Genomic DNA, 25,816 nt, shown 5'->3' with positions numbered 1-25,816 from the left:
CTAGGACTAGGGGGCATGTGATGAAACTACAGTGTAGTAAATTTAAAACAAATCGTAGAAAATTTTTCTTCACCCAACGTGTAATTAAACTCTGGAATTCGTTGCCGGAGAAAGAGGTGAAGGCGGTTAGCTTAGCAGAGTTTAAAAAGGGGTTGGACGGTTTCCTAAAGGACAAGTCCATAAACCGCTACTAAACGGACTTGGAAAAATCCAAAATTCCAGGAATAACATGTATAGAATGTTTGTACGTTTGGGAAGCTTGCCAGGTGCCCTTGGCCTGGATTGGCCGCTGTCGTGGACGGGATGCTGGGCTCGATGGACCCTTGGTCTTTTCCCAGTATGGCATTACTTATGTACTTATGTACTATATCCATAACACCCCAACTTGAAATCGCCTCAGTCAGAATCTACCATACAACCTTGCTTGACCAACTTAACTGTGTCTTGTTTTATAGACCACCAGGTAATTGGCACGAATGCCAATCACACTTCATGGATTTCATATCAAACACCTGTGTATCTAACTCCAATCTAGTTATATTAGGGGACATAAACCTACGCCTAGAAGACCCAACTCCACTAATGCACGAGAATGCAGGGAATTCCTCCAACTATGGGGCCTTAATTGGCCAAATATGCAAGCAACCCATGTCAGAGGGCACACACTTGACCTCATCACACACAAACTATCTTCAGACCAGAACCTAATACTATTGGATACAAAATGGTCAGACATACCATGGTCTGACCACCATAAATTAAACCTATCCCTACAATGGCGAAAAAAAGGCTCTAACCATAAACAAGAACGCACAACCTACACCACGAGAGGCCAAGTAGACCAGGCAATATTCTGGCAACAGATCTACAAGAATGAATGGATAACACAAATGCACTTGATTCAATACCTCCTAGACTGGGACAATAGATGCAGAACCATAATAGACGAATTATCACCACTACAAACAAGAACCTCACGAAGACACAACTCAATACCTTGGTATAACGAAGAACTGAAAAAACTAAAAATACAAGTTAGAAGACTTGAACGAGCATGGACAAAAATAAAGGATGAACACACACTCAACGCATGGAAACAAATACAGAGAAAATACAAGTATGCAATAAGGCAAACCAAACGGTCGTACTACAAAACCAAAATAGGACTAGACTACAAAGACACCCATAAACTTTACCGACTCGTCAACAAACTACTTGATACCACACTGGTTACCACAACCAACACAGACACCCCATTGGCTGACAAACTTGCTAAACACTTTAACGAGAAAATTGTAAAACTATACAACATGCTACCACAGAACACCAGTGACATCGAAAAATTCACTGACTGTCTGGACCCAATCCTAGGTGAGAACCCAGCAGACTGAATCTGGACAAACTTCGCACTCCTCAATGCTGAAACTGTCACCCAAGCGATTAACAGGTTCGCCAAATCCCACTGTAAACTGGACATATGTCCCAGCAACCTAATAAAATCCGCCCTTCAGTGCTTCATATCAGACCTCACATCACACCTAAACTACTTGCTACGACATGGATCTTTCCTAAGGACAAAGGAACATACTACTTACCCCAATACCTAAAGACTCAAAGAAAAAAGCAGATGATATTACCAATTACCACCCGGTAGCATCTGTCTCTCTGGTAGTCAAACTACTGGAAAGCATAGTAACCAAGCAACTTACTACCTAAACAAATTCTCAATATTACACGAATCACAATCAGGATTCCGCTCCAACCACAGTACCGAAACAGTACTAATCACTCTCCTAACCAAATTCAAACATGAAATTGCAACTGGCAAGAGCGTACTCATACTACAATTTGACATGTCAAGTGCGTTCAAATTGGTTATCCATAAAATACTGCTAAACATACTAGAATACTTCGGAATCGGTGGAAGTGTACTCAACTGGATCAATGGCTTCCTAACCGCAAGAACATACCAAGTGATAGCAAACTCAAACACATCACTACCATGGAAACCAGAATGTGGAGTACCCCAAGGATCACCGCTATCACCGGCCCTTTTCAACCTAATGATGACCCCACTAGCCAAATCCCTATCCAACCAAGGCCTCAACCCCTACAACTACGCAGATGATATCACGATATACATCCCGTTCAAACATGATCTAACAGAAATCACAAACGAAATTAAACTCAGCCTCCAAACCATGAACTCATGGGCAGACACATTTCAATTAAAACTCAATGCAGAAAAAACACACTGTCTCATCCTTTTATTACCATACAACACGAACAATTACACCCATATAAACACCCCAGACTACACCCTTCCTGTTTCAATTGACCGAAATCTCACTCTAGAGAGCTAAGCAAAAAGCACAACAAAGAAAATGTTCCATTCAATGTAGAAACTTAAACGAGTTAAACCTTTCTTCCCGAGGGAAATATTCCGCAGCCTGGTACAATCGATGGTTCTAAGTCACCTAGACTACTGCAATGCAATCTATGCTGGATGCAAAGAGCAAATCATGAAGAAACTCCAAACTGCCCAAAACACCGCAGCCAGACTCATATTTGGAAATATTAAAGTGCCAAGCCATTACGAGAAAAACTACATTGGCTCCCAGTCAAAGAGCGAATCGCGTACAAAATCTGCACCCTGGTTCATAAAATTTTTCACGGCGAAGCCCCAGTCTACATGGCAGACCTCATATACCTACCAACCAGGAACACAAAAAGATCAGCACGTACATACCTAAATCTCCACTACCCTAGCTGCAAAAGATTAAAATATAAATCAACATATGCATCCAGCTTCTTTTATATAAGCACGCAACTTTGGAATGCACTCCCAAACATCATGAAAACAATGCACGACCTAACAAATTTCCGGAAATTGTTAAAAACCAACCTGTTCTCAAAGGCGTACCAGAGCGAACCAACCTAAACACCTATAATCCTGCAACACAATCGAAACTCCTACCAGAACTGGACAAAACTTAACTCTCTCTCCTTGTATACTTAATATACTCTGTCACTTATGAACATTAATACTAGATCATTCTGTATTTCGCTCATCGGAATTGGCGATCGCCATCACGGTACTATGTAAGCCACATTGAGCCTGCAAATAGGTGGGAAAATGTGGGATACAAATGCAACAAATAAAAATTTAACATGTTTTTAATTGTTTTACATGATGTATCATTTCTCTTGCTGGATATTAGTTTCTGTCCTGCCGGCATTTTTTAGTCTCCTATGTGGCAACCGCCACACCGCTGTGGTGGGCTCCTGTCTTCCAGACTAGTTTTGCAGCCTTTCTTTCTCACCAGTACATTTTTGTGCACCTTTGGTGGAACAATGAGTTTAAGTTGCCACTGGTCTCGCAGCCCTCATTTGGCTACGTTCAGCTGTCTCCTGGAAGTTTCATGCAAACAAAACCAAAAAATAGAAAACAAAGCAGGCAGAAGGAGAGAGACATAATATTCTGTAGTTGGCCTTTGTGTACTTCACTGCATGGGCTCCCTTGTTGTTTCTCCTGCATGATTTAGCTTCATGTGGGTAGTTTCTCATTGGTGTTTAAGCTGTGGCCAAATTAGCTTCTGAGTGTTGGTTGTCTTTATGCCATTCTTTGACGACTACTACAGTATCTCAACTTGCGGAGTACCCTACTTGTGGAAGCTCTTGATGACCTTCTGGACAATGCTGGCAGCACTGGACTCGGTGCCCTTATTTTCGTGATGGCAGTGATTAGAGTGGAACAGCAGCCATCTATAGGGCTGCTCAGTGGAGCTGGTCACATGTTCTCAGTGGTGCTAGTGTCCACAGCATCCATCATAGTTCCATGGAGCAGCCGATGGCATTTTTTGCACATTCAACCAGTGTAGTGGTTCGCAGTACCGTGTCCTGTTTGTTTTTCTGGTGCTGTACCAGCTACCATGGGTACTCTCTAGAGCCAGCACACTTTTTTGTTGTTTCAGGCAGCATACTTGGATGCTATGCAGTGGCTATATCCAATTGAGCTCAGCAGTTGCAACATCTAATTGTCCTCAGCAGTTGTGGCAGCATCCATTTGTGCTTAGTGATTGTCATATCCGCTCATGCTTAGCTGTAAAGTCCTAGCAGTGGCAGCCTAAAGTTGGGCTGAGTACTGGCATGTTCTCATCTGCTGCACAGTGACATCCTTCCTGATCGGCAGTACCAACAGGCCCTTGTGTTGCCCAGTGCTCTTGTCTGTGGAAATGTGCAGTGGCAACATCCTCTTTGCGTTGCCAGGACAGCACTGGCATGGCAATTCCTACATGGATGGCACATGAATAATGGCTCTACTTGTTTTTCATGAGGACACCATCAGCAGGTAATCTGTTGTGCTGGTGACTACTGCTTCACCACAGAGGACATCCCATGTACTACTACTACTACTACTACTTATCATTTCTATAGCGCTACAAGGCATAAGCAGCGCTGTACACCATACACAAAAGACAGTCACTGCTCAAAGAGCTTACAATCTAGATAAGACAGGTAGACAGAACAATTAAGGGTAAGGGAATAAAGAGGTGAGGATAAAGGACAGGCAAGTGAGTTAGGAGTCAAAAGCAGTGGTAAAGAGGTGGGTTTTGAGTTTGGACTTGAGTAGAGGAGTGTGGTAGCCGTGTTAGTCCACTCTTAAGGTTATCAATAGAAATCAAACAAAATAAAACATGGAAAAGAAAATAAGATGATACCTTTTTTATTGGACATAACTTAATACATTTCTTGATTAGCTTTCGAAGGTTGCCCTTCTTCGTCAGATCGGAAACAGCTAAAGACAGGGCTAGATGTACAGGCTCAGGAAGTCTATTCCAGGCGTGAGGTGCAGCGAGATAAAAGGAACGGAGTCTTTGAATTAGCAGTAGAGGAGAAGGGGACAGATAAGAGAGGTTTATCTACAGAACGGAGTACTCGAGAGGGGACGTAGGGAAAGACAAGAGTGGAGAGGTACTGGGGAGCAGCAGAGTGAATGCACTTATAGGTCAAAAGGAGACGTTTGAATTGAATACGGGAACGGATAGGAAGCCAGTGAAGTGATTTAAGGAGAGGGCTAAAGTGGGCATAGCGACTTTGGGTATGTACCTTTTGGGTATGGACTTCGTCCTCAGGGAGTGTGCCTTAAAAGTGGCTACAGGTGATCTATTCGTTCTACACCACTCAGGATTTTGTAGACCTCAAACATATTGAGCCTGCAAATGGGTGGGAAAATGTGGGATACAAATGCAATAAATAAAATCTTCCCTCATCTGTCTCTTTTCCAGGCGGTTGCACTATGGAGTGATACAGAGGCATTATAGTATTTTCGGTCTTACTCACCATCCCTTTTCTAATAATTCCTAGCATCCTGTTTGCTTTTTTGGCCGTCACCGCACACTGAGCAGAAGATTTCAGCGTATTATCTACAACACCACCTAGATCTTTTTCTTGAGTTCTGACCCCCAAGGTGGACCCTAGCATCAGGTAACTGATTATGCTTTCCAATGTGCATTACTTTGCATTTGTCCACATTAAATTTCATCTGCCATTTGGTCGCCCAGTCTTCCAATTTCCTAAGGTTTCTGCATATTTCGCAGTCTGCACATGTTTTAACAACCTTGAATAATTTTGTATCATCTGCAAATGTAATCACCTCACGTGTTGTTCCGATTTCCATATTGTTTATAAATATGTTAAATAGCACTGGTCCCAGTACTGATCCCTGTGGCACTCCACTGTTCACCCTCCTCCATTGAGAGAAATGACCATTTAACCCTACCCTCTATTTTCTGTCCAATAACCAATTCCTAATCCACACTAGAACCTTGCCTCCTATCCCATGATTCTTTAATTTTCTCAGGAGTTTCTTATGAGGAACTTTATCAAAAGCTTTCAGAAAATCTAGATACACTATATCAACCTGCTCAAGACATGTTTATTCACGGCTTCAAAGAAATGAAGCAATTGGTGAGGCAAGACTTCCCTTGCCTGAACCCATATTGACTCTGTCCCATTAAACCATGTTTGTCTATGTATTAGGAGTGGGAGGCAGGGATAGCGCTGGGCAGACTTATGGTGGTGGGAGGTGGGGATAGTGCTGGGCAGACTTCTACGGTCTGTGCCAGAGCCGGTGGTTGGGAGGCGGGGCTAGTGCTGGGCAGACTTATACGGTCTGTGCCCTGAAGAGCACAGGTACAAATTAAAGTAGGGTATACACAAAAGTAGCACACATGAGTTGTCTTGTTGGGCAGACTGGATGGACCGTGCAGGTCTTCTTCTGCCGTCATCTACTATGTATGTTACTATAATAGTTTCCACTATTTTGCCTCACACTGACATCAGGCTTACTGGTCTGTAATTTCCCGGATCACCCCTAGAACCCTTTTTAAAAGTCAGCGTCGCATTGGCCACCCTCCAATCTTCAGGTGCTTCAGACAATTTTAACAACAGGTTACATATTACTAACAGCAGATCAGCAATTTCATCTTTGAGTTCTTTGAGTACAGCATCCTGGGTTTTGCTGAGCAAGATCACTCATCTTAGTTTTCCGCAGAGGGAGAAAGCCGCTTTTAAACCTCCTTTCAGTCTCAATGGAGCAACATTTCCTGAGTTGCTTGGCAGTCCTCCCCATTGAGCTACATGGAGGCTGAGGCCTCCTACTCTACGTCATAGTAGTAGCTTCCTATAGAATGCGGTGTCACGTCTTCTCTGGAAATCTAGATAGCAACCATTTTTTGCGGGCATGCCAATGGCAGGGCTAACTCACTTCTATGTTTCCATTGGGTTGACTGCTCCATACCTTCTCCCTCCAGAATGTCGGGCTTTGGTTTCTCTTGCATTCCATGGCTCAACATCCCATTTATCTTTCTCATCACGAACAGCTTCCTAGATGTTTTTTCAGTGCTTCTTATATCTCCCTTGACAGCCATATCTGTAGTTTCTCTGCTGTGTTGCTTAACTGTATCTTCTAGGTCAGTTCCTTCCTGACTTCTCACCACCTCCTTCTTCTTTTTTTTTTTTTTTTTTTAATTTAAATAAGCTCTGGTTACCTACTCTGGTTGAATTCACTGAATTCCAGAGCATTTATATCCAGTAAGTACTTTGATTAATTCTGCATCTACCGTAGCTCAGTCTTCCTGTTGGACGTACATTCAGTGGCTGTGCCTCTGGCTATATTGGACCATAGGTGCTTATGGTTACCCAGTGCCATCTTCAAATGGAGAGCTAGATTCTATATATGGCGCCTGAAAATTCCATGTGGAAAAAAATGTGCCTAAATTTTATAGAATAGGCTTAAATTTCCAAGCAGTATATAGAATAGAATAGAAAAGGTTCAAAGAAGAGTGACCAAAATGATAAAGGGGATGGAACTCCTCTCATATGAGGAAAGGCTAAAGAGGTTAGGGCTCTTCAGCTTGGAAAAGAGACGGCTGAAGGGAGAAGTAAATAGTTTTTTTACTCGTTCCAAAAGTACAAAGACTAGGGGACACTCGAGGAAGTTAACACGGAAATACTTTAAAAACAAATAGGAGGAAATATTTTTTCACTCAATGAATAGTTAAATTCTGGAACTCTTTGCCTGAGGATGTGGTAACAGTGGTTATCATATCTGAGTTTAAAAAAAGGTTTGGACAAATTCCTGGATGAGAAGTCCATAGTCTGTTATTGAGACAGACATGGGGAAGCAACTGCTTGCCCCAGGATTGGTAGCATAGAATGTTGCTGGTAATTGGATTTCTGCCAGATACTTGTGACCTGGCTTGGCCGCTGTTTGGAAAACAGGATACTGGACTAGATGGACCATTGGTCTGACCCAGTGTGGCTACTCTTATGTTCTTATTATGCCTCTCCATGTGATCAAATGTAGTTGCAGCCATTTACTCCATGTTTTACTTGGCATAAATCCCAATGCCTAAATTAGGGACAGAACGGGTGTTTTCTATAACAATGCGCATAGCTTTTCGAAATGCCCATTTCCCACCCATGGTCATGCCCCCTTTTCAACTATACAACTTAGAATGCAGGCGCGCTACGTTACAGAATATGCTTAGCGAGTTGTGCGTGTAAATCTTTTTTTTTTTTTTTTTTTTGAACATTTTTTTAATTGAAAATTCTATAGTTCCATACATAATACAGCTGAAAACTGTTACCACATACAGAAGCTAATACATTTAGAGGGGCAGAATAGAACGGGGATGACCATCTCTAAGGGTGCCCATCTCTAAGGACGTCCCGGTGAAGGGGTGGGGAAACCCGTATTATCGAAACAAGATGGGCGTCCATCTTTTGTTTCGATAATACGGTCGGGGACACCCAAATCTCAACATTTAGGTCGACCTTGGAGATGGTCATCCCCGGTTTTCGGCGATAATGGAAACCGAGGAAGCCCATCTCAAAAACGACCAAATCCAAGTCATTTGGTCGTGGGAGGAGCCAGCATTCGTAGTGCAGTTGAGGACGTCCTTTGCTATTTATTTATTTAGATTTTGCTCACACCTTTTTCAGTAGTAGCTCAATGAGTTACATTCAGGTACACTGGATATTTCTATACCTCTGTCCCTGCAACGGCAGTTGAGGATGTCCTTTGATATGCCTCTGTCCCTGCGACGGCAGTCGAAGACGTCCTTCGCTATGGCAGTCGAAGACGTCCTTCCCTATGGCAGTTGAGGATGTCCAAAATGTGGATGTTTCTGTGAGAAGGACGTCCATGCCTGCTATGCCTCCGACACCCCCTTTATTTATTTGGATTTTGGATCACAAGTAGCAACAGTGGGATTTGAACCGGCCACCTCTGGATTGCAAGACCAGTGCTCTAACCACTAGGCCACTCCTCCATTCCATTCCACTCCACTCCCTTGAAATTTGGCCATCCCTGTGGGGGGGGGGGCAGTTGAGGACATCCAAAATGTTTGAAAGAAGGACGTCCACGCCCTCGTTATGCCTCCGCTGACACACACATACCTCCCCCCCTCCAGGGACTTGCATACTGCTGGGACAACCAAAGTTCACGGGGGTGTGTTGGAAGCATAGCGAAGGTGGGACTGGGGTGTGCTTAACACATGGGCGTCCTCGGCCGATAATGGAAAAACGAAGGGCGTCACTGACGAACACTTAGTCGACTTTACTTGGTCCTTTTTTTTTACGACCAAGCCACAAAAATGTGCCCTAAATGACCAGATGACCACCAGAGGGAATCGGGGATGACCTCCCCCCCCCCCCCCCCCCCACAGGAATGGCCAAATTTCAAGGGAGTGGAGTAGAGAAGTGGCCTAGTGGTTAGAGCACTGGTCTTGCAAACCAGAGGTGGCCGGTTCAAATCCCAGAGCTGCTACTTGTGATCCAAAATCCAAATAAATAAAGGGGGTGTCAGAGGCATAGCAGGCATGGACGTCCTTCTCACAGAAACATCCAGGCATGGACGTCCTTCTCACAAACATCCACATTTTGGACATCTTCAACTGCCATCGCACGGATGGAGGCACATCGAAGGACGTCCTCAACTGCCGTTGCAGGGACGAAGGCATAGAAATATCCAGTGTACTTGAATGTAACTCACCTTGAGCTACTACTGAAAAAGGTGTGGCCTAGTGGTTAGGGTGGTGGACTTTGGTCCTGAGGAACTGAGTTCGATTACCACTTCAGGCACAGGCAGCTCCTTGTGACTCTGGGCAAATCACTTAACCCTCCATTGCCCCATGTAAGCCGCATTGAGTCTGCCATGAGTGGGAAAGCGCGGGGTACAAATGTAACAGAAAAAATAAATAAAGAAATTAAATAAATAGCGAAGGATGTCCTCAACTGCCATCGCAGGGACGGAGGCATAGCGAAGATGGTCCTTCACCCATACTGTAAAAAAAAAAAAAAGTTTTCAAAGTTTTTTTTTCAGGGTGGGAGGTGGTTAGTGACCACTGGGGGAGTCAGGGGAGGTCATTCCCGATTTCCTCCGGTGGTCATCTGGTCATTTAGGGCACATTTTTGTGGCTTGGTTGTAAAAAAAAAAAAAAGGACCAAGTAAAGTCAGCCAAGTGTTCGTCAGGGACACCCTTCTTTTTTCCATTATCGCTTGAGGACGCCCCTCTGTTAGGCACGCCCCAGTCCCGCCTCCGACACTCCCCCGTGAACTTTGGTCATCCCCGCGACAGGAAGCAGTTGGGGATGCCCAAAATCGGCTTTCGATTATGCCGATTTGGGCGACCCTGAGAGAAGGACGCCCCTCTTCCAATTTGTGTCAGAAGATGGGCGTCCTTCCCTTTCGAAAATAAGCTAGTCAGTCATCTAGGTTCCCCTCCCTTCCCCCAGGCATCATGGTTGCGCTGACAACTGTGCTTTTGACTGTTCATAGGGTTGCAAAAGTTTTTTAAACATCACCATGCGGCCTCCTCTCATTGCAGTAAGTTTCGACATTTGGTATAGGTAGTCTACTTTATGTAGTATAAGTTGCATGAAAGGTAGAGTTTGTTGTTTCCAAGCTCTTGCCAAAGATAGCTTTGCAGCAACAAAAAACTGAATTGCAAGCTTATGTTGGGAGACATGAATCTCCGGAGGTTTAAAATGTAGAAAGCAATTTTCCGCTTTGCTAGGGTAATGTTGTTGCAATAATTGATGGATCAACCGGAGCACTTGTCTCCAGTAAGTCTGGGCCACCGAGTACTCCCACCATATATGGAAGAAGGAGCCCCGAGCACCACAATTATGCCAGCAGTCTGCAGATACCCTGGGATACATTTGCTGTAATCTATCAGGGGTATAATACCAGCAGTACAACATTTTAAAACCATTTTCTACGATAGGCTGGGCTAAAGACGGTTTTTGAGCAAGAATCTGTACCCCCTCGACCAAGTTTCCCGCGGGTGGGTGCTCTGTAATGCTGACTTCCATCTTTCATTGTAATATAATTGGGGGTTAGTGTAAATTAGTAGAGCTAGATATAATCGAGATACACATCCTGTACCCCCCCCCCCCCCCCCCCCCCACTTCTCCGCAGGGCTTTCTGTAATGCTATTTTAGTTAGGTCCAGTTCGTCCCTTGCCCGTCTGTGAATAAAGTTTCGTAGGCAGCTATAATAAAAGAGGTTACTTTCAACCAGCCCATATTCCTCTTGTAGTTCTTCAAAATTAAGTATCCTCCCATTAGCCCATACCTGTCCCAGAGTATACAAACCCGCCAGGGCCCACCGTCTATATACCGGTTCTGAGGAGCCCGAGGGAAAACCCGGGGCCCAACGGATAGCTGTCTGCAAGTAGTATTTCTGATCTGGAAAGAATTGTTTCCGGATATGGTACCATGTAGAAAGCAAGTGGCTCACCCCCAGTGGGACTCTCCGAATTATAACCAATAGATCATTCCCCGGTAGCCACATGACATCTCCCAAGGAGCAGGTCCCCAGCCAGGCTTGCACCCAAAGGAGCCATTTCTTAATAGCGGCCGGGGTCCAATCCGCTAATATTTTCAGCAGAGCTGCTTGGTAGTACAGATAGAAGTTAGGGACTCTCATACCCCCCCTAGCGTGTGTCTGGTACATCATGGTCCAGCACACACGGGGTGGGTGTTTCTGCCAGATATAAGCAAACATTTTTTTAATTAAGTTGAGCAAAAAAACTGCAGGGAACTGAGATTGGGAGAGCTAGGAATAGATATAGATATCATTTTGATTGCATGAATATACCCTGTCCACGATACTGTCAGTCCTTCCCACCTGTCTAGCTACGCAAAATGTTTCAAAATCTTCTTAGGGTAATTGGCTGAGAATAAGCCCTCCACATTGTTATGTGTATCCCCAAGTATTTAATGGATTTGGCGGCCCAGACAAATGGGAAGGCAGCTTTCAGCTGAGGAATTTCCTGTGGAGGAACATTAAGATTAAGGATTTCCGATTTGGTAATATTGATCTTAAACCCTGATAATTGGCTACATTGTGTGATAGTTTCCATAGCCTGTCACAGAGAGGACTCCGGGAAGGATAAGGTCAAGAGCACATCATCCGCAAACAGCATGATTTTATATTCCCTTCAACCCCTGACCAGGCCCCTAATCCCAGGGTTCCCCCTAATCAAGCTAGCAAGTGGTTCGATAGACAAAGCAAACAATAGTGGAGAAACTGCACATCCCTGTCTGGTTCCCCTATGGCGCTCCAAGGGCTTAGCATATGTGCCATTTATTTTTAGAGTTGCTAACAGGTTTGTATACAGCAATTTGAGCCACGCCAAGTAGCGTCCCCCCCTATCCCCACTTGCTTCAGGACCACAAGCAGGAATGACCAGTTCACCCGGTCGAATGCTTTTTCAGCATCAATCGAGAGCAGCAGCACTGGTGTCCGATCATCTCTTGCCTGTTGAATTATGTGTAGCAGGCATCTAGTGTTATCATTTGTCTTGCGACCCGTAATAAACCTTGCCTGATCCTCATGTATCAGCTGAGGCAGGACCAGCTGAAGTCTATGTGCTAGGATCTTTATAAAGATTTTATAATCTGTATTTAAGAGGGAAATTGGTCTGTAGGAGCTACAATGTTGGGGATCTTTCCCTGGTTTCAACAGCAGTGTAACTGCTGCCAATCTCCAGGAATGGGACAGTTCCTAAACAATATCAAAGGAGGTGAATACTCTCAGCAATATAGGAGCCAATCGCTTAGCAAACAGTTTATAAAATGTGGTGGGGAAGCCATCTGGGCCAGGGGTCTTATTGTGGGGCAAGTCTGAGATTGCCCACTCAATATCATCTAATATTATGGATGCAAACAGCAACGCGGTCTCTCCCTGTGACAGCTGCGGAAGACTGACCTCCTGGAGGTAGGCTTCTATGGCTGACTGAGGTGGAGTTACTTCAGCTCTGTATAGTAATCATAAAATGCCTCCTGAATTTGCTTTGGTTGCATTGTACCCCCGAGGTGTTAAAGATATGATTGCGCTGGGCTTGTTTCTTTAATTTGCAAGCTAATAGTCGACTAGCTTTCTCACCAAATTCAAAGTGCTCCTGCTGCACCCGTTGCAATTGAGCTGAAAGCTCATCCATTTGAACCTCATTAAGCTTTAATCTAAGCTGATGTAGGGCTTCAGCTGTCTTGATATCAGAGGGATCCACTTTGTGCAGTTTCTCCAACTGTATTATTCTGCCTCTAAGATCCTGTTCCTGAGCAGCCCGAGTTTTAATAAGATGGGCCTGTAATGCTATGGTTAGTTGTGCCACTCCTAGGTCGTTAAATTCTAAATATTCCATAATGTATTTCTCCACAGTAGAGATGTTCTACGGGTCTTGTAATAACGCTTTATTAAGCCGCCAGTATCTAGGGCCCTTAGGTATATTTATTGTTCCCAGAGTCAATACCACCGGGGAGTGATCAGACCATGTGCATGGTTCAATGGTTACTGCTTCCTGATTGCTTGCTATAGCCCCGTCCCCCAGCCAAAGGTCAATCCTGGAGTATGTGTTATACTTAGGGGAGAAGTATGTATAGTCCCTCTCTTGACAATGATTCCCACGCCAGAGGTCAGCCAACCCCCAGCGCACCAGAAAGCTTTTAAGTATGGTTCTTTTTAAAAAAAATTTTTTATTTATAACCATTTAAATTTTTACAAGCGATAAAACCACTTGCTGGAAATACAGAGAAAGTAATATGTAGGAATTATTTCAGTCAGGTAATTCTATTCTCTTCCTTAGACCACTAAATAGGGAGAGTGAAACAAGATAAGGAGATCAATTAAACAGTAAACAGAAAAAAAACCCCGTGGTATTAACCTGATTATCCCCAGATATTACTCGTCTAATTCATTATTCCACATTGATCATCTGGTTGGCTTCTTCAAGGCCAATACGGTGTATAGTCAAATCATTTCATTCAAAACATATTTGTCCAATATTAGTTAGAAATAATACATCTGATTACATTCTTTTTCTTTTAAAAAAACAGAAATTATTTAACAATACATATACTTAAGTCTCTAATTCAAATCCCACTGATTAAAGTAATCCCAGTCTTCACAGGCTTCACTCCTTTTAAAGTAATAATTTGAGGAAATATTTCTGAGGAAAACTTTAGGAGTCATACCCAGAACTCTGGGAAAACAATAATCTCGATATTAATCATCTATAATAATATTCATTTTATTATTCAAAATTTCTGGTCTATTATCATTTTCAAAATCATAACCACTTCTTGCTCATATAGAATCATTTGTTATATCAATTTTTTATTCTCAAAGGGTTCAGTTGAATTGTCCATGTAACTCTCTAATAAAATTATAGCCTTAACAAAATTATTTACTGCCACCATTAGGTCCCAAAGCGCCTTCCAGATGGTATTCAATGCAACCTCCACGGGAGCCAAAAACTCCAAGTTGATTTCTCATCGGTGTTTAGGAGTGGTTCCGCCGATTCGGGTTCTGCTGTAAACGTCCTCCGTTTCAGCATATACCTCTAACTCACTCCTCCACTCCTTTGGGCATGGTGGTTGAATAATTCGGGAGCGATGGAGTTGTTTTTTCCAGGTCCAAGAGCGTCGACGCTCCTAAGTAGGCGCTAATCAAAGGACTCGCCAACCCTTTCATCTGTGGGCAGTTCTTCGCACAGCGGTCCCGCACTTGCTGCTCAGGGGATAAAACGCTGGCCATCGGCGGCTGACCGCCGGTTGTCCCCTTCCTCTCAGTTAAGGTAACTGCAATTGCAGAGAGGAAATTTACGTAAAGAAGATGAAACTTCAGAGGGCAGCTGGGCCATTGGGCATACGAACGAGGTCACCATCTTACCACTCTCCCAGTTTGGGACACTCTTTGTTTGGTTTCTCCTCAGAGGCCTGTCTGATATGGGTAACCCTTCAGTATAGGCCTCTAAGTCATTGAAACACACAAGCCCCTCCACCCCTACAAGGTGGTGTTCCTTCGGAGGGGTTAAATATGGTTCTATCCCGATTAGCATAGTACACCTGCCCTGTTGAATTATCTAGCGGCGGGTGTATTGTAAGATTAGTCACCCCCTATCACTAATTGTCCCTGTGCATGGCACTGCAAAACTCTCTCTAGTTCTGCTAAGAAGGACCTTTGCCCCTCATTAGGTGCATATATTAATAACATAGTATATTGAGTGTTATATAGGGATGTTGTAATTAAGAGATATCTGCCCTCTTTATCAGATATAGTGTTATGTATTTGCCATGGGAGAGCAGCTGGAAAAGCTATAAGGGCCCCTTTTGTTTTTTGATTAGTTGTATTGGAGGCAAATACAATAGTGGGACACCAATTTTTCATGCTGCTGTTTCAGATGGGTCTCCTGAAGGAATATCACATCTGCCCTTAGGCGCAACATTTCTTTATATATTAATTTGCATTTCATTGGTGAGTTAAGGCCATGAACATTAAGAGTAACACAGTTGAACATAGTCATAAACCCCCTATCATTTAGGAAGCCTAGTCAGCCACCACCAGATGCCATGTAGATTCCCCCATCCCCTCCATCCCTCCACCCCTACCCCCCCCCCCCCCTCCAATACCAACCGTGACACGTCAGTTTACCAATTTGTGGCATGTCTGTCGGAGAAGGAAGTGAGTGCCCGATCCATCTGCCAGTCAAATATAGTTGAACCTCAACACTCACCAAAGTTTAATGCTTGTCACCATCCGGCCATCATATGTAGTATAGTAAAGTTTCTAGAACTGTTAGCCTCATCCTGGGCCTGACGGCGATGTAACTTGTTTTCCAGAGATCTGTCTCCTAAGGCAGCCCTTCCCTTGGGATACCCGATGCCATTTCGACCTTTCTTGCTTCTTACTGCCAGGCTGCTGATGCTTCCCTGGTGGATCAACTTAATAGCCAGTGGATAAGAATTCTTGTGCTTCTTCCAGTGAGGCCACTCTGCGTTGTTTGCCCTTCTTGTAGAGCACTAGGGCGAAAGGGTGCTGCCACTTATACTGAATCCCCTCCTCTCTTAATCGGTAGGTTAGAGGACGTAATTCGCTCCGCCGCTTGAGGGTGGTAGTTGAGAGGTCATGGTAAATCTCTGTGGGGTAACTGTCCCACACTGTAGGGCTAGCCGCCCTCACTTTGTGCATCACAGCTTCCTTCATTTTAAATTCAGCAAAACATACCACGATATCTTTAAGCACATTTGGTTTTCTCGTCCCCAAGGCTCGGTGGGCACGTTCAATACGAATGGATGCAGGTGCACAGGGGTTATCAGGGTCAGAGAGCAAGTGGGCTGCGAGGCACTATACAACTTCTTCACAATCTGAATACTCAGGTAACTCTGGCAGCCAACAAACCCATATGTTGGAGTGACGACTCTGATTTTCTAAATCTTCCACCTTATCTAATAGGTACCGGATTTCACATTCTTGGTCCTGTAGCTGTTGTTCAAGCATGGTTAGAGACTCTGCATGCTCTTCCAGGCCCACTTCTGTTTCTGCCACGCGATTACCAAGTTCCGTTATTTCTCCATGGAGGTCTGCTCCCAACGTTGCCAAATCTTACCGCATTGCCTTTAAATCTGATCTGATTTCTTGAAGCCATTTGTATAATGTGGCCCATGTATCATGCTGTGGTAAAGGCACCTCTCCGATCTCACTGGGCTGTGAGGTCTCCGGCAAGATCTGTTGGTTCTCCACAACTCGGGCGCCATGTTCCTTGGGGTGCGTAGCCGGAGACGACATCTTCCGCTGAAATGCATACGCTTGTAAATCGAGTGTTTTCGCTTGCGAGGCTGTCATAACCCATGCAACACTCTGTGCCCTCCAATCAGGAATGTACCCCACGTGATATAGCGTTGAGGAAATCTGTTAATTAAGCTAATTCTTGGTAGTGGCTTGGGAGCTCCGTTTTCAAGCTGCCATTCGGGTCTGTGATGTCACTTCCTCCTTGATACGTATAAATCTTAATGCCAATTAGTGCTAATAATTAATATCCAATTAACACACTGATTAGGTAGTTAACCAATTAAGTTACACTCATTGTTATAGAATATGCTTCGATTTCCACACAGAAATTAAGGCACCATATACTGTCCCAGGGAGAGTGTCTACAGACTCCTTTTTCAAGTGTGATTGACTTTCATCTGGTTTTAGCTGTTCTATTCATGTTTTATATACTGCTACCTCTCCCTAAGGATTCAAAGCAGTTTACAAGCAGAATATGCATACAACAAATGAGGACGGTACATATTACAAAATAAGCTATAGCTTCTAAATCATTTTAGACAGTTTTCAGATATATTATAACTCAAATAAAAATGTTTTTAAGACCTTTCTAAAAGCAGAATATTATGGTATAAGTCTAATATCCTGAGGGTGGTCGTTCCAAATCTTAACAGCCTGAAAAGAAAACAAGCTGAACAGTTTTCAGACTTATATTTTTAGATATAGGATTACACATTTGTAAAGTGCGCAGAAAGTAATTATTACGCCCAGAAGTTGGGAAAACCAAGAGATCTGTTACATCCTCAGAGTTCAGACCACAGAGTGGTTTAAAAACCAAACAGGCTAGCTTAAATCTAATCTGCTGTTTAATAGATAACCAAATGCAGATCTATCATGGAGCTAGTAAGTGTCAAAGTAGCCTTTACCGAATCTCAGTCTGACTGCTGTATTTTGCAGCAGTTGAGCCGATACTGCAACTTAGCTGAGATACCACCATAGAAGGAATTACAATAATCCAGCAATGGGAGAAAAATTGTCTGAGCCAAAATCCTAAAATTATGTGAGTGGAGCAATTAATCTAATTGCTCTAAGCTGCCTAAGCTTAAAAAAGAATTTCTTACTAAGTGCATTAATCTGATTGATGTAAGTCAAATTTGAGTCCAAAATAAACCCTAATACTTTTAGACTGATCAATCATTAATTTGATCTCTGAGTCTTTAAATAAAAAAACTAAGTGATCTTAAGTATATATTAAATAACAGTGGGGAAAGCAGGGAGCCCTGTGGCACCCTGCAACCCCGGGTTCTAATAAGATGAAATACTACCCTTCCCTTTTACTCGGTAGATCCTAGTTCTCAAAAATTGTTTGAACCAGTTCAAAACTGACCCAGCTATTCCCAACTCACTTATCCCCCTCCCCCCCCCCCCCCCCGGTTTACTAAGCCGTGCTAGCAGCTCCCGTGCACTAATACTGACACAGACCATTCACTTTGAAAGGGCTGTATCCAGAATTGCCGCGCAGCAGCCGCTAGTATGGCTTACTACTACTTACTACTACTTAACATTTCTAGAGCGCTACTAGGGTTACGCAGCGCTGTACAATTTAACAAAGAGAGACAGTCCCTGCTCAAAGAGCTTACAATCTAATAGACAAGTGAACGGTCGGTCCGATAGGGGCAGTCAAATTGGGGCAGTTTGGATTCACTGAACGGTAAGGGTTAGGTGCCGAACGCAGCATTGAAGAGGTGGGCTTTAAGCAAAGACTTGAAGACGGGCAGGGAGGGGGCTTGGCGTAAGGGTTCAGGAAGGTTGTTCCAAGCATAGGGTGAGGCGAGGCAGAATGAGCGGAGCCTGGAGTTGGCGGTGGTGGAGAAGGGTACTGAGAGGAGGGATTTATCCTGTGAACGGAGGTTACGGGCGGGAACGTAAGGGGAGATGAGGGTAGAGAGGTAGTGAGGGGCAGCAGACTGAGTGCATTTGTAGGTAAGAAGGAGAAGCTTGAATTGAATGCGGTATCTGATCGGAAGCCAGTGAAGTGACCTGAGGAGAGGCTTAGTAAACAGGGGGATTAGTTTAAGCAGTAACAGTGATTTATCGCGTCAAAGGCTACAGAAATGTCAAATTGTAGTAAGACAGCCTGCCTGCCTTTACTTAATAAGTACTTAATTGGTGATGTGAGAGCTAATAGAAGTGTATCTGTACCATGTCTTGACCTAAACCCCATGTTGATGTTTATGCAAGATATTTTGGGTCTCTAAGTAGTCTTTTACTTGTTCATTCACCAAAAATTCAAATAATTTGGCCATCCAAGGGATGCTGGCAACCAGACACTAGTTATCTAGAACAGTTAAATCAGTATTCAGTGATTTGGGTAAAGGGTTTAAAATAATATCTGATAGATTATCAAGGAACTGCCAGATTGTAAAGTAGAGTTTACAAACTCGATGAGCCAGTGAAGAATATTCATAGAAGCTGAAGCTAACAAGTAAAATGGACAAATATCTAAAGAGCTGACGTAATTTCTTAACTGACTAAAAAGATTCTCAGAGCTGTTCCAAGATCTGTTCTGGGAATATCATACAATTATTTTCTGGATTCATTAAAAAGTCTTCTAAATTAACAGGTGGAAATGATCGCCTAATTTTGTTAACTTTCAAGAATTGTGGTAGTTGTTCGGCACTGGGTTGTAAAGAGGCTGGAACCATAAGTAAAGTATCCGTATTAGTCATGTTACAAATTTTAAACAGCATTTGCTTGGTAATGTCAGCAGGTGCCTCTGCTAGTGTGAAGTCTGCAGGGTTGGTTTTAGAGGCATTTTCCAAGTGAGAATTTCAGATGCAGTAAATCAGGTGGGTTCCGGAAGTTAGCTTCACTAGGTGTCTTCAGTGAAACACCTACAGCCGAGCTGGGAGGTGGTGGATTTCCCAATGGCTCTGGGGCTAGCCCCCAGAGTATGGCATCACTGGTCTTCTGTGTACCATGAACTTTCTTTCTGTCCTCCTATTATGGCTTCTTTGACTACTGGCTACTTCATATCCCTTGATGGCATCTCCTTCTACCTGCTTATGTAGCCTATGCCTGCCTGCGGATTGCCAAGGCAAGTCTTGCCTCTTTGGCATTGCCTGGAATTCTTGGGTAGTTCATCTCAGCTGCTAATGTGTCTGCTTGGCTTGACCTTGCGTAGCAGTGTTGTCCAGCATTAACGGCTACAGCCACCTTAGGAACTCTTCATTCAGCAGTTGCCTATTTAGTCTGGCTTTTATGTTCGAGGATCGAGTGTTATTTAATTTCTTTTATAGTGCCTCCTACAATGGTAGCCCTCACTAATGCAGTGCCAATTGCCTCCTTTACTGTGGTTCATCCATACCATCATCCTACCATCATCCTTCTGAGATGTTGGAAAACACCAGCCCGTTCCTTCCCTTATACCAGGCTAATACTTGCTGCCCTTACTCCCTCTGATCTTTCATTGCAGTCCTACCAGGGCTTCTCTATGTCACAGGCAATCTGAATTCTAAGTGTTGTAATTTCGCTTACTTTTCCTTACTTATGTTTGGCCCAGGGTCTATGAAACTAATGGTCTTGAGTTTTCAGGATTCAAGGATTAGTGATATCCCAGTTTGTCCTAAGCCATATCAGCCTTCATCCTTGTTTTTGTTTTTTATCCTCAGTGTTCACTACTGTCATATGGTATCCCATTCACCTTTTCTTGGATACAGCTCCTTTTCAGGATGCTTCCTCGTGGTTGGTTTTATTTCTTGATTTGTTCCCTTTTCAGCTTCTCTATGCTTTGCTTACACTGGGAATCTTCTTTGGGAGGAGTTCAGTTTGCATTTTCCTGCAGCATTCTTTTGGATGTTTTAGTCCTGCCCTATTGGGGACACTGCTTTGCTATATCTCATTCATCTGGATTGGTCTGTTATGGATGAAAAGGAAGGAAAAATTATGTCTTACCTGATAAAATTATGTCTTACCTGATATAATTTTTTTTCCTTTAGTCCTACCAGACGAGTCCAGAAACCTCCCTACCTGATTTTGCCTTGGATGCTGTTTTCTCTGCAAATGTCTTCTCTTCAACTTCCCATTTCAGTTTCTTACATGTCACACAACTGTCCTTCCACAGTCAATATCTGTATGTCAGTTGAGTACAGGGGCATAGCCATGGGTGGGCCTGGGCCCACCCACTTTGGGCTCGGGCCCACCCAGCAACGGTGCAACTCAGCCAATGAAAAAGCGCGAGTTCAGCTCCCTCCTCTCAGCCACCCGCGGCGCGCCGCGCAGGTTTTCTTCCCTCCCGGCCTGCTCCCTCCCCTTCCACCCCGCCGGACGTTTGCAGCGGAGCCGTACACTGCCACCGCTACACAACTGCTTTCTTCGGCGTCGACTTGTGGCGGGGTAACAGATCGGTAGATTGGAAGTGGGAGGTCTGCTTCTGCGCTGTGTTGCTGAGCCACTGCTGCCCCACCCCTCGCAAATGCGCAGAGCCTGGCCAGGGTGTAAGTGTTGTTTCTGCCGGGAGGAGATCTTCTGCTGGTGGGGCTTGCAGATCCCCCACCTGCTCAGGTATTTCTTTTAGTTTTATTGGGAAGAGGAGAGCAGGGAGAGCACCGGAGGAGGCGGAGGAAGGCAGGGGGAGCAGTGGAGGGGGGCTGAGGAGGGCGGGAAAGAGATGAGTTTTTGGGCCCACCTTCTTTGGGCTCAGGCCCACCCTAAATTTGCCAGCTGGCTACGCTCCTGGTTGAGTATTAGCCCTGTTACTGGTTGAAGCTACAGCCGAGTGGCTTCAGTGTCTATTGAGTTTTCAGTGGTCTTGGCTGTGTTTCCCATTTCAGTTTCTCACATGCTACACTTGGTATGTGAGTTGAGTATGAGCCACACTATAGGTTGGGTTTAGTGCTGAGCAGCCTTTTGGCTGTTGCATGCTCAAGGTTCTTTTCTATGTATATAAAAGGGCACTATTGTTTGGCTATTCAAAATGCTGAACATTCCAGGCTGCACGATATCCTTAAAGGGTGATTTACTTGGAACTATTTTTTCTCCGTCTCCATCCACTGGTAGACAGACACAACCCATTTATCTGGACTGGTAGGACTAAAGAAAAGAAAATTATCAGGTAAGACATTTTTCCTTGACTGCTGCTAGGTGTGGGTTTGTTGCATGATTGTAAATTACTACACATGCAAAGTTTTACTTTAATGCCATTTCAGTACTATTAAAGTGGTATTTTATTTCATCCTTTACTGTGATCCAGAAGCAGAACTGGAATTTCTAAATTAAATCCAAATAGGTTTTAATAATTGCGTTTTCCACAAAGTGTACCATATTGGTAAATATATTTAAAGCAGTCAAGTCTATTTAAATTTAATATTAATGTTACGGCAAGAACATTGGAAAAATATCCCCCTTATTTAAATGTGTAATAATATGAACATGAAACTATATAGAAATATGTGTTAAAAGCTATGGGCCTGATATTCAGCTGGCAGCAATCAGCATTTTGCTATCTGCTGCTGGTGTTCTATCTGGAAATTTAGTGCCAGGTCATGTCCAGGCTCTGTCATTGAATTTCTGGGTATAGTGAGCTGACGGAAGCATATCCAGTGTGATTGCACTTATCTAGGTATGAAGAATTGCATAAAGGTAGGACTGCACTTTATGGGGTCCTGTTTATGCAGTTATCTTAGCCGGTTAAGTGCTGAAAATCAGAGAATTTAATCGACTAAGTGCTGACTTCACAACCAGAACACCCCCAAAATAGCCAGTTTAAGCTTAGGCGCTAACTGAGCATTTTCAGGAGCACTATCCAGTTAAGTGCCACTGAAAATGTCCAGTTAGCCCAAGACAAGCAATTTAAATGGTCAGGAGCCTCTTGTGTCCATGTAAATGTTTTTGAATATCAGGACCTAGAAAAAGTATGTATTTAAAAGATTGTTATTGGAATGGCTAGTGTTTTACATAGATTTCATGAGTGACAGGCTTATGGGCCACAAAAATAAGGGGATCTCTTCTGCCACATGCCACAACTAGACAAAGAGGTCCTTATATCTGTCCGTCTGTATATCTGTTTCTGTGCATAAAACATTTACTTTGCCACTCCATGAAGAAGAGAAACATTTGTGACAGTCTCTGGGAAAAGGGGACTAAAGTTACCAGAAGCAAAAAAAAAAAAATGAGACTTGAATGAATTCTGTTAGAGCAAACAATTTGTAATACAACAGTCCAAACCCCATCCTTTTTTTATGTGGAAAAAAATAAAGGTACAGAAGTTCAACAGGACTGCTCATTATCTGTGGCATGAAGAATTGGCCATTATCAACATGTTGGATCTAGTACATTGTCACATTTTCCCAGAAACAGTCACATTTATTAAAATTAAAAAAAATACATGTAACATGAAAGGCAGCAATTGATTTGCCCCTTCCTCTTCTTGTCTTACCCCCCACCCCACCAAGCTAACTTGTTTCTCCCTGTCTCCAGATTATGTTTTCTAATCAGTGCATGGCCATCTGGGAATAAAATGGGTGCTCAGTCTTGTTTCAGATAGAATTGAACAAATGTAGTTTCTGACTGCTACATATTTTGTGTTGAATGAGAACATGATTTGGACAATGTGGAATATAAGACTAAATAAATGGACATGGAAACTGCGCTGTACTTGTGTTTGGAGACACTTTCTTTGTGTTATTCAGGGCTTGGATGCAGACAGCCTCCGTGTGGAACCACTGGGAGAGGATGCTAGCGGCTCCCTCTACTGGTACTTCTATGGAACTCGGTTGTACAAGGAAGAACCCTCCTGGGAAAACATCAAAGGAGAGCAGAGCTTGGAAAGGTAAAGGATTATTATATTTCAACAGCCACAACAATGAATACATGCAGAGATAAAACAAAGGGTTTAGTATAATCTTCAGCTGTTCCCTGTAGAATGAAAAATACGATTATGAAGGAAAAGATTCAGAATTGCCTTTGAAAGTCCATTTTTCTTAAGTATAAATCCTGAGCTAGTGGCATTGCCACACAGCTTTCTATTCTTGGATTCTACATTCTTGACCTGCATGGATTTTGGGTTCTATGGAAACAAAGCTGACACATTCTTATGTCCCATGCCAGGAGAGAGGGAGGAGTCCAGACACTGTTTTACAGTGATGGCTGTAGCCAAACTCAGAAAAGTGCAGCCCAAAGGCACATTAGTCCAGGGCTAGTTTAACCATTAGGCAGGCTAGGCAATTGACTAGGCAGCAGGTATACTAGGAGATGGCAAAGAGCAGCTGCAATGAAAACAAAACAACAGATACTAATAACCACACAAGCTCAAAGAACCATCAGCTTATACTGTAGCCTACAGAGAGAGGATGGACACACAAATACACTTGTGCTGACCATGATGAAGTCAGGGCTGGTGCAAGAGTGTTGTGCTCCCTAGGTGAACCTTCAGCCTTATGCCTTATACCCCCTTAATTTTCAGGTCCTAAGTCATTGGCTCCCCCCTATAAGATTTTGATAATTAAACTCTACAGTCATGATTACCCTACAACAGTTCTACAAAAGGCATAACTGTAGGATAAACACAGAGGATCCCTTTATAGAAAGACGATGGAATCAAAGCAAACCTTAAATGGCCTTTGTGCTTTAAGAGGGCATAGAGGAGTGAAACCTTTTTGGAGCAGCAGTTACAACTTTGGCTTCTTTATTGGGCAGACTTAGATGGGCTATACAGGTCTTTATCTGCCATCATTTACTATGTTATGGATATCATGCTTTGCAGGTAAAAGTAGGCACTTCTGTTTTGACTACATTTGCTTTTTGCTGCTCTCCTAGAAGCTATCACTCTAGGCATCCACCTAGTATTGCCTAATGGTTGGGCCAGCCCTGACTGAGGTCATGTCACTTAGCAAGGGGATTGCTCGTGGGATCTGGTAGTTAAGAGATGGGGACTCTTACATAAATTGGTGATGAGAGAGGTTGAACTGAACCCTGCTTGGATGCCTTTTTCTTGCATCTAACTGACACAAGAGGGAACTCAATGAAACTCTCTTTTAAAGTGGCAGTCTCGGGTATTCATGGCTATCTTAAAAATGTTGGAGCCAAAATGCAGAAGAAGCAGTATTTATTCAGAAAGACCCAACAAGGCCCGTGTTTCAGCGATTGACTTCATTGGGTCAGTGAAAAATAGAGCTTAGGACGTTATCCTTTGGAAATTTTCACAACAATCAAATACAAAGAAAAACTGCCACACAGCTACAAACAATACACCTTTCTTCTCTCGTCCCTTACTTAATCTCTATACAATACTAAGAGGCATATTTTCAAAGCACTTAGCCTTCCAAAGTTCCATAGAAACCTATGGAACTTTGGAAGGCTAAGTGCTTTGAAAATATGCCTCTAAGTGTATCTGATATCATGGAATGACTGTCATAACAAACTCTGTAAGCCACATTGAGCCTGCAAATAGGTGGGAAAATGTGGAATACAAATGCAATGAATCTATATAAATAAAAATGTAAATGTTCGTTTGTTCAAAATCTCAAATCTCCGAAAGTTCTTCACCGATTGCTTTCAAATTTGGACACAACGTTGCATTCGAATACGCGCATGTTTTTATATACCTATATGTTTTTATATACCTACTATTATATAGATGTCACAGCTGTCGTACTCGCGGAGCGGAAGCAGTGCGACAAGTAATTGCAAATCAAACTGAGGAAGAACGGCCATCAGCGAACAAGCGAAACACACAAAGAATGGCTCAAATAAGTGCCCAGGAAGCAGCAGAGCGATGTGCAGCCAGACTTGACGATGCACGGTTGCGAGCACGGTGATCGCGTTCTGCAGCTTCAGATCTGCTTCGTTCTCAACAGAATCAACACGACAGGCTGAGAGTGGCTTAAATCTACGAAAGTTCTTCACCAATTGCTTTGAAATTTCGACACAACATTGCATTCGAATACGCGCGTGTTTTTATATACCTACAATTGCAAATCAAACTGAGGAAGAACGGGCATCAGCGAACGAGCGAAACAGACAAAGAATGGCTCAAATACGTGCCGAGGAAACAGCACAGCAAAAAACATTGCTCGAGGCTCTTGATCGATCATTGCAAGATTTGCGTGGAAACATCAGACCATTTGGGAACACATTAATATTGCTTGCAGGACATTTCAGGCAAACATTACCTGTACTTCCTCGATCGACACCAGC

At 43.4% G+C, this 25,816-nt stretch overlaps 1 protein-coding gene across 1 annotated transcript in view; it reads left to right on the top strand.

Moving 5' to 3' along the window:
* The window catches only part of LOC115478017 (cat eye syndrome critical region protein 2-like), a 321,056-nt gene that overhangs the window by 207,596 nt on the left and 87,644 nt on the right, over positions 1-25,816 (top strand). Inside the window, exon 4 of the mRNA XM_030215212.1 lies at positions 23,311-23,450. Coding sequence (XP_030071072.1) covers positions 23,311-23,450 — 140 coding nt within the window. The remainder of the gene's footprint in view (positions 1-23,310; positions 23,451-25,816) is intronic.

This window comes from Microcaecilia unicolor, chromosome 9 (assembly GCF_901765095.1).
Source record: "Microcaecilia unicolor chromosome 9, aMicUni1.1, whole genome shotgun sequence".
Lineage (NCBI taxonomy): Eukaryota > Metazoa > Chordata > Amphibia > Gymnophiona > Siphonopidae > Microcaecilia > Microcaecilia unicolor.
This window is presented reverse-complemented; position numbering and strand designations above follow the sequence as displayed.